General features: G+C 34.1%; 1 protein-coding gene across 4 annotated transcripts in view; it reads right to left on the bottom strand.

Moving 5' to 3' along the window:
- FBXL17 (F-box and leucine rich repeat protein 17) overlaps positions 1–15693 on the bottom strand; it is a 281538-nt gene that overhangs the window by 85028 nt on the left and 180817 nt on the right. For 2 of the 4 annotated variants that reach the window (XM_055790428.1, XM_055790427.1), the window contains one exon: positions 10529–10605. In XM_055790428.1, the coding sequence (XP_055646403.1) occupies positions 10529–10605 (77 nt within the window). Of the gene's footprint in view, positions 1–8964; positions 9127–10528; positions 10606–13157; positions 13265–15693 lie in introns of those variants that run through there. The other 2 variants (XR_008744725.1, XM_055790430.1) reach the window with 2 other exon arrangements.

Genomic DNA, 15693 nt, shown 5'->3' with positions numbered 1-15693 from the left:
GCTCCAAACAACTTTCAATGTAGTGTCATCTTTCTGCCTGGACATTTGAGGTACCCAAAAACCTGATGGATACTGTGTGCCCAGTCAGCAGTTCTGGGTTCCTCTATGTGACAAAGTTCCTAGAACTCAGGCACAGGAATGCCACTTGAGGACATTGTTAGTTACAAACCTGACTTCCCAACTTTGGTTCTGGAAATAGCTTCTAAACTCTGTTACACTGTTTTTGTTCCTCCTCAATATTATTCAAGAAAAGCTGATATAGTAAATCTGACACCAAAGTTTTATGGTAGTAGAAATCAAGAAAGAGAGCCAATTGTGGGCTAGCAGTAAAGGCTACATTCCACTGCTATTTTTCACTTCATGGTCAAAAGAGGTACAAACCTCTGCTTCTACAGAAACAGCAGGGGTTCAGACCAAAAGTGAGAGGAGTATAGGACATGTGCAAAACACATAATTTGGGATTTGTTAACCAGACTAGCAACTGTTTAAGTTAATAAAGCTCTGTGTCCTTTCACTAGGCAGCACCTGTTAAGTACTATGAACTCTTCTCTTTCACTTTCCGTAACACGAGATGCTACCAGCCAAGCTAGTAGGTTAAGGATGTTAGAGAACTTCGATTTGTATTGCTGCTCAAATACAAGTTTTCTTTGTTTTGTTTGCTTTCAAAACAAAATGAAAGTTAAAGAACTTGTGGTTTACCAACATGAAAATACAGCAATACCCAAGCAGTCAAAAGAAGCTTTTACTATTTTTCCAATATCCCCACTGGTATAAAACAAAGCTATAGGCAACACTGTCACTGACTTTTAATGATGTTTCAATATAACTCCAAAAAGAAAGCAAATATAATTAATTCACAAGGCGTTAGTTTTTTCCTCTAAACAGTAAGTCAGTAAGTTAAAAGGAAATAGTAAAAAAAAAGTGCTTGTGGCCCTAAGGAAAAATTCAAAGTGATAAATATGCAGCATAAAATGCTCCTGATAGGAAAAGCCATTGGCTGGCTAACCAAGAAACAGAAAGTTCATTTTATGAGTATTTGTTAACATTTGTTCATTTCTGATGTTATTAAGTTTCAGGTTCAAACCTGGAGATCTGAGTTGTATTGGTGGTTATGAAAATGATGGAATGAAAGTTAATTCACGAGCTCACCAAAAGATGTAACAAGGTCAATGACTACAGTGTGGCTTGGGAGGTTTAGGTTGGGCATTAGGAAAACAAGAAAAAAATATCTTTAGGACTGTAGGTGCAGCACTGAATCACTGCCCAGAGATGTGGTAGAACCTCTGTCCCCAGAGGTCTTCAAGAAATGTACGTACATAAAGAGGTCTCAGCAACACACCACAATGCAGAGATGCAACAGATTAAGAAATTACTTTCATGCTCTCCTTTCCATTCTTAAAAATATTTAACCCCTCAACTGTTTTATTAAATATTTTCATTTTTTATTAAAACCATAAAGCTCTAAAACAATATTTATAATATTGCTGTGACATTAGCCATTTGGGTTTATTTCTATTTGAGAGGGCTACATCAATATCTTAATCAGCATGTTTTCAGGCATTTAAAGACAAAAATCGTTTCAGGTATTCAGACTCTGTGCAACCCTTGAGACTACTGAAATGATTAATATATATATTTTTTTTAAACATAGGCATTCAAAATCATTGCATTATTAGTACCTCCATGAAGTACTTCATATGTTTTTTTAAAGGGAGGCAGACAGTCACATTATGGTCAAAATGAGCCTTTCTTTCAGTAATCTGAGTATTACTGGAATTAAACAACTAGCCAAGAGAACTTAGAACGTAGAAGGCAATCCTACCACCAAAAATGAGTATTTTTAAAGACTTAACTTAGTTTGAGCAATTATGTTGAAGCAACTGTAACACCTACTAAGAACAAGTTACCATATTTAAACACTCTAAATGGCTATCTCCCTCATGGATGCTGCCTGATGAAAATAATCACTTTTATTCAGGCAACACTTAAGTAACAGACTAGTTTTGAAATGTAACTTGCTAAAATATATTTTACAGTGCATTAAAAAGGAGATCACAAAAACAGAATTTAGAAAAAATAAATTGCAACTGCAGGCTAGCACAGCCACTTTAAAATATGGTGCAATTCTTTACTTGTATGATAACCTACACCAACCAGAGTTGTATCATTACTGATTAAACGGAAGATGACTCAGTAAATTCCTTATTTTTTTCCTTTTTGCACTGTCTTCTCTCACTTAAGAAAAATACAAATACTGCTTTTAAATTCAGAATTATGAGAGGGAACCTTAAATAGTCCCCATGGAGACTAACATTAAGATTTATAAGAATAATTTTAAATACAGCTGATGTACGGATTGCTTAAAGTATACTGGTAATTGCTACTCAGCAAATAAAGTGGTTTAGGGACAAATTTTAGAATAATTCAAAAGTTCAATGACTTAAATAGAAAGCTGGACTACAGCAACAGTGTGCTAATGTGAGTTGTTATTGGTGTTTGTCAGAAAATATTAAATGTTTGAATTACATTATATTCTAACATGAATATGTTAAGTATAAGTTGCACAGGTTTTTTTTATCAAGGAAGGCTATCCCTGACTCCAAATCAAATGTTCTCTCGGGAACAGTATTCTCCATTGCACCATAAAATTAACAGATACTGTTTGAAATGAAAGATAAGGTAAAAATGTAAAATGACAATATATTTCTATGGTTGAGGGAGTTTAGCCAAATACAAAACCAAGTTGCAATGACACTAATGTTCATACTATGATCATATTTACATAGTTTACATACAATTTATTTACCCTTTAAATCAGCATTGAGCTGCAAACAACAAGTCTTTAGATACAATAATTTCAAAAACATTTTAGCTCACTGAAGAGGTACCTAGCACACTGATTTCAAGATAAGGATTAACACCCACACTAAGAGGAATAAAGCTTCATGTTACTTTTTAAAGGTCAAGGGAAATACAAATATCACAAGAGAACAGAAGCTGGTTCCTGGGTCAAATGAAAGTTCAGTATTATAGGACAGTTTCCTAACACAGTAAATAACAGCAAATGAATAAACAAGAACCTGAAAATGTATTTCTGGCAACAAAGGCAGAGGTTGTAGCCATTTCAATTTTTGTCTGAAATCTATTTTGCATTTCGGTAATCAGAAATGAGCTGCATTTTTCCAAAGATTAACTGAAGCGCCTCTCTGTAGAGGTAAAAAAGCACTAAATTAAACTTTCTATTATGATTGATAAACTACTGCCAAGTTTGTCACCAAAGAATTGAAATAACAACCCAAACCACTAACGTTCCCACAGAAGAAGTTAAATTAAAACAACAGTACCTGTGGATCTTTCTACAAGACAAACTATACCTGAAGTACAATACATTTCCATTTTCCACATTTAGAACAATCTTATGGGAACAAACTGTGTACAAATCACAGGATGCTTCTCTGTTCATCCTGAGGATTCAAAAGTGCATTCCACATCCAGCTTCTTCCAACTAGCTATTATACTACACTATTTTTAAGGGTACAGGTTAAGGAGGACAACCCGTCTTCTAGTAGGACAAAAAATAGTTTGAGGTTTGTCTCATCTCATTGCTCAAAGAGAAAAACCTTTAACATGTACTATAGGACAAGGGATTTGCAACTATCTGTTCTTTCAGAAATATGCTGTTGCAGTAATTTACCTCACTGTATGGGTCTTGAAGACGCATGGTGGTATCTCAAATCAACTTTTAAAGAAAACTGCATAGAATTTCCGTGACATTGGGAATAATGATAAACTAACTCAAAGAAAATTTGCTTGTTGATAGTTACAGATTATAGTTGATGCTGGCAGATTGTTCAAGGGCTCTTTTCTGTTTCAGGGATTACTTTTGATAAAGTTTTAATTTGACTCCGTCTTACGAATGATTTCTACTGAAAATTCCAGGTGACTAAACTTATCTCCTTGAACATTCTTAACAGAACTAAAGATGATGTCCTCTGATAGGTTTCCAATCCCAAAATACATGACTAGAGAGCTATATATCCTTACATTTATAATCCTCTTGGTTTCAATGTCAACAGAATCCTTTAAGGAAATAAAATCAGATGTCAATACATGCAAGGCTATATATGAACAACTACTCCAAACTAAAACAACATAAAAGAAATACAAAAACTTAGAACAAAAAAGTCAAAAACTGTCCTTCCAAAAGCAATATACTCTATATTTTTTTTTCTCCTAGCTAGAGGGAAACATACAGAAGTCCTGAAATACATGAAAAGACTGCAAAACTTCACTCTGCAAACTCCAACATAAACAGTAATGCTATTTATACGGAGGAAGGAATAGTAAGTTATACTGTGTATTGCTGCTTTGTTAAACTACGTTAACACTCTCTAACTAACCTCTTCTGTTAGAGTAAGCTTTCTCTGATCCTTATAATTACCAGATTTTCTAGAGAAGTATTTGCTTCAGAATTTTGAAAGAATGAACATTTTAATATAAAAGCAAACAAAAAGGCTTTACTAGCTGCTAGAGATTTTGTCAAAGGAAGTAAGTAACATTAATGTACACAACAAGGTACAGATTGCTTACCACCTACTTATTCTTCAGGTAATTAATTCTTACAGTCTGCTGGAGTTAAAGTTGCAAGCTATCCATGGGAAAGGAATCTTAAAATTAAGCAAAACCCCTCAACATTTGGCACTAAACATCAACAATCCTGCCGATTTGCTTTAGTGAACTCATGTTTCTGAATAATGAAGTAACTGAACAAAAAGTAGGCAGAAAATGCTTTTGCAGAAAGGAAGAAAAAATTTCATAAGAAATATATATATAGCTGCTTTTTCTTTCAAATGTATATAGCAATAAATACATAAAGTAATTAGATAAAATAATATCACCATTTTATACACACATAAACACACATACATATATATCTCACATTCATAACCACTGAAGATGACAGAGACCCTGGTCCTTAAAAGATTATCTGTACACTTACAAGCATAAACATAGTTCTCAGTGTGATTACTGTTTCCATACATTGGGTCATTAAAAGAGTATGAAAGAGAAAGAAAATCTGCAGAGGATAGTAAGACATAATAGGGGAAAGACTGATTTTGAGAAGAAGGAAAACTTGGAACTCAATACAGCAGGTATTCAAATCATTTTGAAAAAGAAAATGAAAGCTGTATTTATTTAAATTGTACAAATTAAGGAAGAGATTGCAAACCAGTAATGTGTGAAGATGAAATCTTTTTAACTCAAAAAGGTATTTACTACCTGTTTGATTCTGTCTATACGTAAGTGCTGCATTTATCCCACAAAAAAATGTATCTCCCTTCAGAGTAATACTGTACAAAAGGCATGATGTTTTAGAAACAGATTTTAAAATGTTAACATTAGGAAAGAAATAGCTGTAGAGAGATCAAGCATTAGAGAGATTTACTAATCCAAGTGAGAAGTAGAAATGAAACAATCTTTTGTGAGGAAATACAGTATGCTTATTCTTTATGATTTATATGACAAACACTAAATACTAGAGAAAAAACTCAAGTGACTCTCACGGGATTTATCTGTATTATTCAGTAGGAAGAACTGATCCCTTGATAATTAAAATACTCTATTTTAAAATAGAAAGCATATGTAGTTGAAATACTAAACCATTAGAATTTAACAGCATCTTGAAAAACTATTTTAACATTGTTAGCTGTATCTCACCTCTCAGAAAAGAATCCATAATCCAGTTACAAAGAAAAAGCCGTAACTTACATTTATGTTTTGTCTTGTGACAGCTGGACACTGTCTTATTCCTCCTGACATCTACTTGTAACAGCTATGCCCCATCTATAACATTTTAAAATAAAAACTAAATAATTCAATTATAGTTTGCTGAAATGCATATTTTTGCTTCCGCAAACATTCTCACAGAAGAAAAACCTTTTAAAAAAATCTCGTGTCCTCAGAGACACTAAATATACCAGCAAATGATGAAAAGAGGCAATATGAGAAAGGAATACTCACCATTTTAGAAAACAAAAAGGTGACATACCAAGTGAGCCCCTTTTTCAATAGTCAGAACCTTAAAGGTATCAGCAAAATACTGTGGTTCGTCCTTGTGCCAAGCATCTAATTTGAAAAGCTATGTGCAATTACTTTATAGCTAGAAATAGAGACTTCTAAGTTGGGCAAAACCCAGAACTACTCGGTAATGGAAATTCTACAAGATAACTATTGAGAAAACTGTCACCTTCTGCAGGTTACTTGACAAGAATCGTTACAAGATAAACATATTCCGCAAACTGTGCTAACTGCACTCTTACTAATGACAGCTTGGGTACTTCCGTTTTTCAGAAATTTCTTAAGTGATGTGCCACGGCGCAGCTGTACAAAGTGCTGAGTTTGAACATTTCCTTCAACACTTTTTTCAGAAATTGTTTTTGGGTTTTTTGGTTGGTTTTTTTTTTTTTTGGGGGGGGGGGGGCGGGGGGGTAGCGGTGTTTGGTTTGTTTTGGAGTTTTTTGTTTTTCTTTTTCTTTGCTCTGTTAGTGGAAACCTGCAATTTAAGGCTTGCCTTTAAATGATATTCTGCACATACAGGCAAAAACCACTGGTCTGAAAGTGGAAGCAAAGCATTAGAGACTTTTATCTTTCACCACTAGTAAGAGAGCAGTTCTAAAGTAATTCTTAGTAAATTTACACCTAACACTACTGCAAGATCAGACCCTTAAAACATCTAGTCCTGTTTCACAGGCTAGTCTCATCAGATCTTTTCATCTTTGAAAACAAAATTTCTCTTCTGTGGTTCAGAGTGCATAGTATTCTGCACCATTACAAACTTTCTAAGTAAGAATTTACTTAAACCAAATTCCCAGCACTAAGGATATCAATAAAACCCAGAACTAGAGCATAAAATTGAAAAGACAGTTACACAATTCTTGTGTGTGCTTGCTGCCCCAGCTCACTGCTATACATCTTCACATCAACCTAATTCATTTGACACACAGTCTCTACAGAGCTGAGAAAGCCTAGCTTTCTTACTAGTTCTTAGTAAAAGCTTAAATACACCACCACCCCCATGTTTAAGTAATGTTAAGGTTGTGACACCAAACAAAAAAAGGCAGGAAATTCAAAGATAACACTGACAATCCATGCTTAATTCATGATTGTTTAACAAAAGGGCAAAACAATATGAGGAACTAATGTCAGCTTTAACTTCGCTCTATGTTCTTGGGCAAACAGGTTTGCATCTCAAAGCTTATACTAATTCAGTCTCTCCTGTCAATCTAGGTAAATTTTAGTGATTACTTGGCATTTAACAACGTGCTGGATGTAAAGAAACTTTAAACTATTTTCCAGCACCATAGCATGTTACACTGTAATAAACATAATTTATTAAAAATGGATTTTTGGAAGATTATGCTAGACAAACATAAATAAAGATATTCTATAAGTCTTTCAGAAGTAAAGAAATCACACTTTGTATACAAAAAAATATAAAAATTAACAAGTTTGTAATGTAACATGAAATACAGCAAATTTATTTTCTCACAAATTAACAACTTTTAGTATGAACGCATCCTTCAGCTCTTGTTTGAATCCTCTGCTGTCAGTCTTTTTGTATAATAAAACATTTTTCTGGGCAACAACATGTCAGAGAAAGTACTGCTGCCTATGACTACATTATCAGGGTGTAGGCTTTTTAATTAATCTTTTAAGCTTCAAAACAAAACTCAGTATTTTAGTGTACTTTAAAAATACTAATTGCATATAAGCAGGTCTGTCTGGTAGTCTGCATACCATCTTATTGTAGAAATTGGAAAACAAAAGAATGAAATTAATAAAATGATGAAGTTCATGCTTCATAGTCTTCACTAGAGTACATGAAATTACCTCATACTTACTATAGCATTAGTTGCAGGGCAACAATTACATTTTTTGCTGTAATTATTTTATTTATTTACTGCAATTTACTTAAACTTGGTGTCAAGATTTTAATTTCCAAAGCCAGCACAATTATGTGTTTCACCCTCAGGATTATCAAACAAAAAAGCATGGTTGCATGCATCTGGATGCTTCCACCCAGTCATAGCCTCACACAGTCTGAACAACTATGCATGTGAAGTTATGAGTCTCTAAGACCACTCAAGACCACCTGAATGATCCCACAAGAACTCAGGCACATGCTTCTCAGCTGATTTCCTCTACTTGGCACAAACACAAAGGTGCAGAGGCTTCAAAAGCCTCTACGGAAGAGAATGGCTGCTCTTTTCCTGTTGTAGAAGGAGGCAGCTTCTTTGACAATGAAGTTCAACTACAAGCTGAGCTTGCAGCGCTGTAAGGAGCTCACATTTTTAATTTGGCAGCACCTCAAACAAATGTGGGAAAGTCTTCCAATGAAGCATCAGGAAATAAGTGAAAAAGGAAGAAAGGAAAATGGCGAAGCCTGACTCCACCATGCAACACTCCTGCTAACCTAATTAATATTCACTTGCTATCACATTATTAATCTTTAAGACAAAATTTTGACTCCTTACAAAGCATAAAATATGCTTATAAATTCTACTTTGCTACAGTTTATTTTGCATTTTCAGCTCGGCTATCAGAAACAGATGAATATATTTGTCAGGCTGGCATGCTGAGATATGCTGAAGATTATGATGATAATCACTTAGTCTTAATAATGTATCAAAAATCAGTATCACAGCTGTTTTGCTGGATGTCTTACTGATCCTTATTAACATAAATATTAAAAAAATTAAGTGAGCAGTTAAACCTAGTATCAACACTATCAACTGAAAATGTTCTCCAGTTCCCAGTAATGGACTGCAATGATGTGGAATGACTGCAGAATCCAACACATTAGTGATCGGTGAGCCTCAGTCCACAGAAGACAAAAGAAGCTCAGGTTGGATGACTATGGTTGCCAAGCTAGTCATCTAAGCTCTCCATATGTTCTCCACTTACTCATTCTGTGTAACACGCTTCCCAGTTTTCATCTGGCCATGGTCACTCCTTTCCCCTCCCTCCATTCTTTCATAAGCAAGACCTTTCCCATCCTCATTTCTTTGCTTCAGTTTCTCAGTGCGTTTCCCTACTTGGGGAAAAATCCTGTTTTCCTCTCAATACCTGCAGCCAATGAAGGTGAAATCAGTTTGAGAAATTATTAATCCTCAAGATGTAGATCCTATTATTCCTACGACAATTCTTTCTACATGGGTTGCCAAAGTCAGAAAGGACAAAAATACAGCTAACAGACCTGCAATACACAAATGGACAGTCTCACTTCCAGCTGAGGTCCTGCACTTTTGACCCTATAGCACTGATAAGAAGCACCTTCATTGTCCATTTGTGTTCTACAGTCAATTCCCCTCCCTGAATTTCCAGCAGACAGTTCCCATTTCACAAATTCACCTTGGCCAAGTGGTATCCAGGCCAAGAAAATGTAAATTTTCAACTTTGGCAAGATCTGTTCTCCACATGGAAGGACAACGCATCTCTGCAAACCAGAGAAAACAGTATTACAGACTCATGCTCCCTCTCCTCTGCCATGCCCAAAACTCCCACAAGTGTTTTGTGTTTCTCCCTACAGCTGTATTGTGAGCTCATGTTCAAATACCATGGATGTGAGGCAAGCTGAACTCTGCAGACCAATGTACCCTTGAACGCACCCCTGCAAACCCCAGTGAAGTGCAAAATATGAATGGGAAAATAAAAGAATGAGTTTGTGACCACTGCAAAGGTAATTTATCACTTTGACATAGTAATTCTTTATAAAAGCTATGGAGTAAAAAGTTAAAATAAAAAAAAGAGTGGATGAGAAACTAAAAAATCTGAAAACCTGTGACGCACATCTCAAAGATACAGTTTGTAAAGCCTACTGAAATGTAGGCATGTTAAGTGGGAGAAATTTGAGCATTTGACTTTACTGCAGAAATAAGTGTCTTACTTGAGGTCAGTGTCTCATTTGAAAAAATCAAAAAAAGATAAAGCAGCCTCCGCAAACATACTCAAGTGCTCAGAAGCTTTCCTATTCCAGACACAAATTTTGCCTCTCTATGTGGCCTATCAGCCAGAAAGCCTAATGCATAAGCTGCTCCTATTTTATCATAACAGCATTTTAAAGGGATCATGAAGTTTATTCAAATTTTACAGCCTACAATAGGTAATCAATCCACACTCATAGCTGCTTAGTTTTGCTTTTACACCATCCAGAAATGCACATATATATTTTGATTTTCTCTCAAATGGTCTCCTGGTTTCCAGGACAATCCAAAGGCCACTCCACCCAGTCTGCCCAGTAACCGTCACTTCTATAAGGAACACTTTGCAGCACATATGCACACTGACTTTCATACATCTAACCACAGATATTTTTAGGCATGTCACTTTTTGTATATTTCCTATTTTTATTGATAAAGGGTTTGAAAATTTTTATCTATAAATTTCAGACACTTTTTGTAAGAGACCCTGTGCAAAGCTAGTACAGCTCTATCTTCACAAAACTAAAAGATGTAGTTGTATTACATACCATAGTCAGTGATCTTACAGGACACTAAATACAGCTCCCTCAGGTTCTGGCCTTCTTTGGCAATCACCTCCACACATCTGGAAGACACACACAGTAAAATCACTGTTAAAAGACACAAGATCATTTTCAAATAGCAAAAGCACAGTCCATAAGTCTAATGTATTGTATCTCAATTTTTTCATTTTGTAAATTGTTCCATACAGTTCAATGAAAATATATATGGCTACATGTATGCACTGGCAAAAAATATTATTGTATCTTGAATGCTTTTATATCAATATTTTGATAAATATTTGAATATGTGAGTTGCTTGAAACATATACAGACAAGTCCTTGGGAGAATAACACAAATGTGAATTTCCATTTCTTTATTAGTCTGTAACTTTGGAAAGCTTCTGTTGAAAGATTTAAGCTTTGAGTTCCTTCTTCTAGGGAAGAACTGTAAATGCACTGTAATGAGGACAAAAGATAAGAAAATTAATTTCAAGTCCATGTTTGTATTCCTTCAGCGATTATTGCAGGAGTCAGCATGCATCAGATCATGAAATGCTACATGCCACTGATGTTCCAATATGTTGCCAGAGAAGCTTGTACAGATCAGAAGAGCTTAGTTGTTTGCCTTGTCCCAGCTGTGATGAATTTGCAATGAAACACGTTAAGATTTTTTCTGTTAATCTTGTTTGACTTCTTGTAAGCAAGAACATTAATATGAATTAATTAATTAAATAAATGATTAATGAAATAAAACAGGGTTACTACATACTTGTGATCAAGTCTGTATTAATGTTATGTTTGCAACTGCATTGTCTGTAGTGTATCACTTCAAAAATATAGTTCATAAAATATATTTTTATTCCAATTAATGTAAAAGGCACTGCTGTTCATTAGATCAGCCAACATGACTATTGTACACATAAAAACAATTTAACACGTATATTTTATAGGATAAATCTTAAGAATTTCTTCTGATCCAATATATTCCTCTTTAATTTTCTGATCAATTACCCGATCATCTACTCTGCCTCTTAAATCAACCGTTCTAGTGTACACAAAATTAAATTACTTGCCAATTTAAAACCAACAACAACAAAAAAGGTACTGCTGAATTTGTCATAGCTTTTGGAAAATATACCAACATCCTCAGGGACCTTTTTCTTCCACTTACCACCACCAATAGATTATCTCCCAATCTAACTGTTCATGCTGCCAATTTTAGATTTTAAAAGCAACCACCTAAATCTTACAGCTTACAATAACATAATAACTGAATGATAGCCCTTCCTATCTATTTGTCCACTCCCTGCTTCCTTCTTCTAAAATCTAGAACAAAAATTCACTACTACTGCTAAAACAGCATGCCTCTGACAGAATACCTTAATCATAATTCCTTTATCACCATTATAAATTTTCAACCCTTGAAAATTGTGAGAGCATAATATTTAGAAAACTTTTGCAACACTTATTACTGGGAAGAGGTTGCCTTACTGTATGAATATACAAAGAAAGGAAAGAATATTTAACACGGTAACCCCTGACAGGGAAGAAAAACAGGGTTAACCTCTAGATTCTATATTTGTTTAAACCCGCAACTTCTCTGCTAAGAAAATCAGCAAGCATGACAGTTATTTCTCTTTTAGAAGTTACAACAGGACTATGCTTTTTAATGTAAATTAACCCCAAAATTATACATTTTCATTAGGTTATTTTCCTAAAAATCAGGTAAGATTTAGAGCATTAAACACATTCTACGTATGTCAAAAAAACTTCTGTTCCTGTAATACATGATTTTGAACAAGAATACTTGCCTTTGTTAATTGGCTTATTGACATCACCTAGGCCATGAGAAAGATTTTTAAAAAAACTTATTTAGTAAAATATGTCCTAATAATGAGATTTTTATTGATATTAGTAATATGAATAAAAAGAAAATTATCAACCTGTATTTTATTAGACAGTATGTTCATTAGATATTTCAGCAAATAAGCTAGAAATGAAAAGTGAATGGACACAGCAGTTAAAAGAAGCTTTTATTAATTTTTATCACATATATAATTTAACAGAGTACTGAAATTATGAGACACTTCTTACTTTGGATAAAAATTCCGAACCTAGAAAAATATTTTGAAAATTTTATCTAATGACTCTACAAGTTTTCAAAATATTCTGGTAATTTTTGCCTAGTGAGAGACAATTAATTGATGAGAAATCAAATATAGCACTCAGTGTCTAACAATATCAGAAGACAGTCAAGATGACATAAAAGACTACCCAATTTTCCCTACCACTTCAGTTATGCAAATTTTCAATCAATCAGGGTCAATTTTTTATTATTGGGGCATAGACATATCTGCATGTGCATCCTTCAGCATTCTTGTATGCTTAAATCTCAGGATGTTGGACATTCTCTGGCTTCAAACAAAATCACTTCAACTGTGCAGAAAGGAAGTTGTAATTTCTGTCCCCACTCCCATAGGATGCTGGCATATATTTACAGACCTCTCTTAGCTAATAAAGGAGTGCTAGAAATGCAGTGTTTGAGAAGAAATTTTAGATGCAGTCAGTCACTTGATTCCAGGAACAAAGGACAAAACTACTTGCCAGCGTGGCCTTTATATCCTTTAATCCTTCCATATAGTGCCAGATCTAAGGGTTAAAGCTTTTTCAAGTGGCTTGAGTGACTTCAATCCTGTTCCTAATGACATCTTGGAGTCTAAATGAAATACTGTTCATGTTGTCCTAATGGAAAAAGAAAATGTTCACAGTCTTTAGCTATTTCTATTAAACAAAACAACAAAAAAGAGGCAAAAAATATAGCTTTGACTGCCTCATTTCTTTTTGTTTTTTGAAAATATTACAATCATGTAACATCTAAAAGAATGAGGTAATGACATATCTAGCTTAGAGAAGAAAAAATCTAAATATAGTTGAAATATTGAATTTATAGGGTTTTTTTTCTCTGCCTTCTATAACTTGCATAACTCAATCTAACTTCAGTTTTAATTTCTGTTGTTCTTTCTACAGATCATTTCCATGTAAATCAACTTGCAGACATAGAAGAAACACTATATAGGGCCTCATTATCCTCTGTACGGTAGAGGGTCACACAATGCATAATTGTTAGTAACAACTGATTTCTTCACAACATTAGGAAAAATAAGAGTACTTGTGTATTTATTACTTCTACCTTTTAATCTCTGTTAAATATGACAGCAAGAAAAAGGTTAAAAGAACAAAATTAAATTAACCTTTTCTAAAAAGCAAGGATCAAGTCATGTTAATTCTTTTGTAATAATCCATCAAAATTACATCAGATTATTGCCATATCTCTCTCTGGAAGTCTTTGTATTTACAATGTTGTTGAATATAGACAACAAAGAAGTTAACCTTAAAAACACATCAGCATTATACTGGTAAATAAAGAGAATCTAAGTTATTATTTAAAGAGTAGCAAATGACAGAAGTGGGCAAAAAGATAGTTGAGCCCTGTAAAACTTGGGGACCAACCCCTATGTGCCAGGTAGCTAATGTGATGCCTCTTGGGCATGGTAACAAGAGAGTGCCAAGGCAGGGAGATCTTTCTAAATCTCTTAACCCACGGTTACTGAACAGGCTTTTATCAGCTCATCCTACTAATTTTAATAACAAAGAGGCATGCAACATTTCGGGGAAGCAGAGAAAGTTACAGGGACACAGATATTTCTTTTATATTTTTCCTCCTAATGTATTAAAATAAAAACATTCTTCCAGGAAGAAAAGTAATTTTCACACTCAAAGTAATTTATTACCAAAAATGAGACAAAGGTTCACTGGCCAAAGGATAAAGAAATAAAACTATAATTAGAGCTTTGATAATACACAACTCTGGATCAGAGCTGCCCAAAGCTAAAATCTCTTCACTTCTTACTTTATAAATCAGTATTATTTAGAACCATGTAATACATGAAAATATCAAAACAGAGAACATAAAATACTTATTTTAGGAAGAAACTGCTTATTAATTAAACTTGAAAATATTATTCAGCAAATTCTTATGCCAAGCTTTCTCTAGATCTACTCAATATTTTATGAATGCTTTTCTCTGACAGACTGATATGCAATTCAGTTTTATCGCATTTGATTCTAACAGTAGAGAAATTAATATCACACACTGTAAAATTTACAGTGCAATCATAAGCAAAAGGCAAAGATAAGAAATTGATTCCACACAAACAAGCCAATCAAACAATATTTCAGAAACTAAGAATATAACTAAAACCATACTACTTACTGTCAATACAAATACTTACAAGACCAGAGATGTAAGACAACTAGAGCTTGCTCAGCACTGATATTGAACACATCATTTCAACATCCCAAAGTTCACTATGTTCAGAGACTAACAAAGTTAAGACTGTCTCTCACTGTTATAATTTCTAAAAATGTCCTCCTACTTGAAAAGCTAAACAAATCTCAAGAACAAAACGATACAATTATAATGTTGCTAAAATGCCAGCATTTAAAACTCGCAATCTGGGTTACAGAAACTATGGAAATCTGTCTACTAATATGTACGTGCATTTATTGCTCTTCCCACCTGGTCTGAATACAGGACCGGAAAAATTACTTAAGTGTACAAAGATTTACTGGTATAAAGCTTCTCTGCAAACAAATCTCTTCTTCAAAAGTAACATAACTGCATGACTGAGGCATAGGTAACTTCAAATTTAGGACTATCATCTGGATGGCTCTGACAGATAAATCTGTGCAATGAATTCGAGAAGTCAAGGTTTCTGACTTTCCATGATGTAATGCAAAATGGAAGAGCTTAAAAATCAGAAAATAAGTAATTTAAAGCCCCATAATTTTCTTCTCTTTACCCAACTGATACCTACGTTCTTTGACTTAAATGAAAGCTTAAGGTTAATGATTTAAACTGTGCAAGCTTCTACCTGTGAGAAAAGATACAAAAGATCTTTGAGTAACAGAAATTCATTGTGTTTTCTATACATATACACGGCTTTTATGTTTTCGGTCTAATTCTAAAAACATTGGAAAATCATGTTTGTAACAACTGAAAGGAACTAATGAGAAAATATGACTACGCTATTTGTGGAGTAAATGGTCCTGGGAGACCTCGTTACAGCCTGAGATGCTCTGCAGTCCCAAGTGAAGCTAACTGGAGTTGC

The sequence above is a fragment of the Falco peregrinus genome, chromosome Z (assembly GCF_023634155.1).
Source record: "Falco peregrinus isolate bFalPer1 chromosome Z, bFalPer1.pri, whole genome shotgun sequence".
Lineage (NCBI taxonomy): Eukaryota > Metazoa > Chordata > Aves > Falconiformes > Falconidae > Falco > Falco peregrinus.
This window is presented reverse-complemented; position numbering and strand designations above follow the sequence as displayed.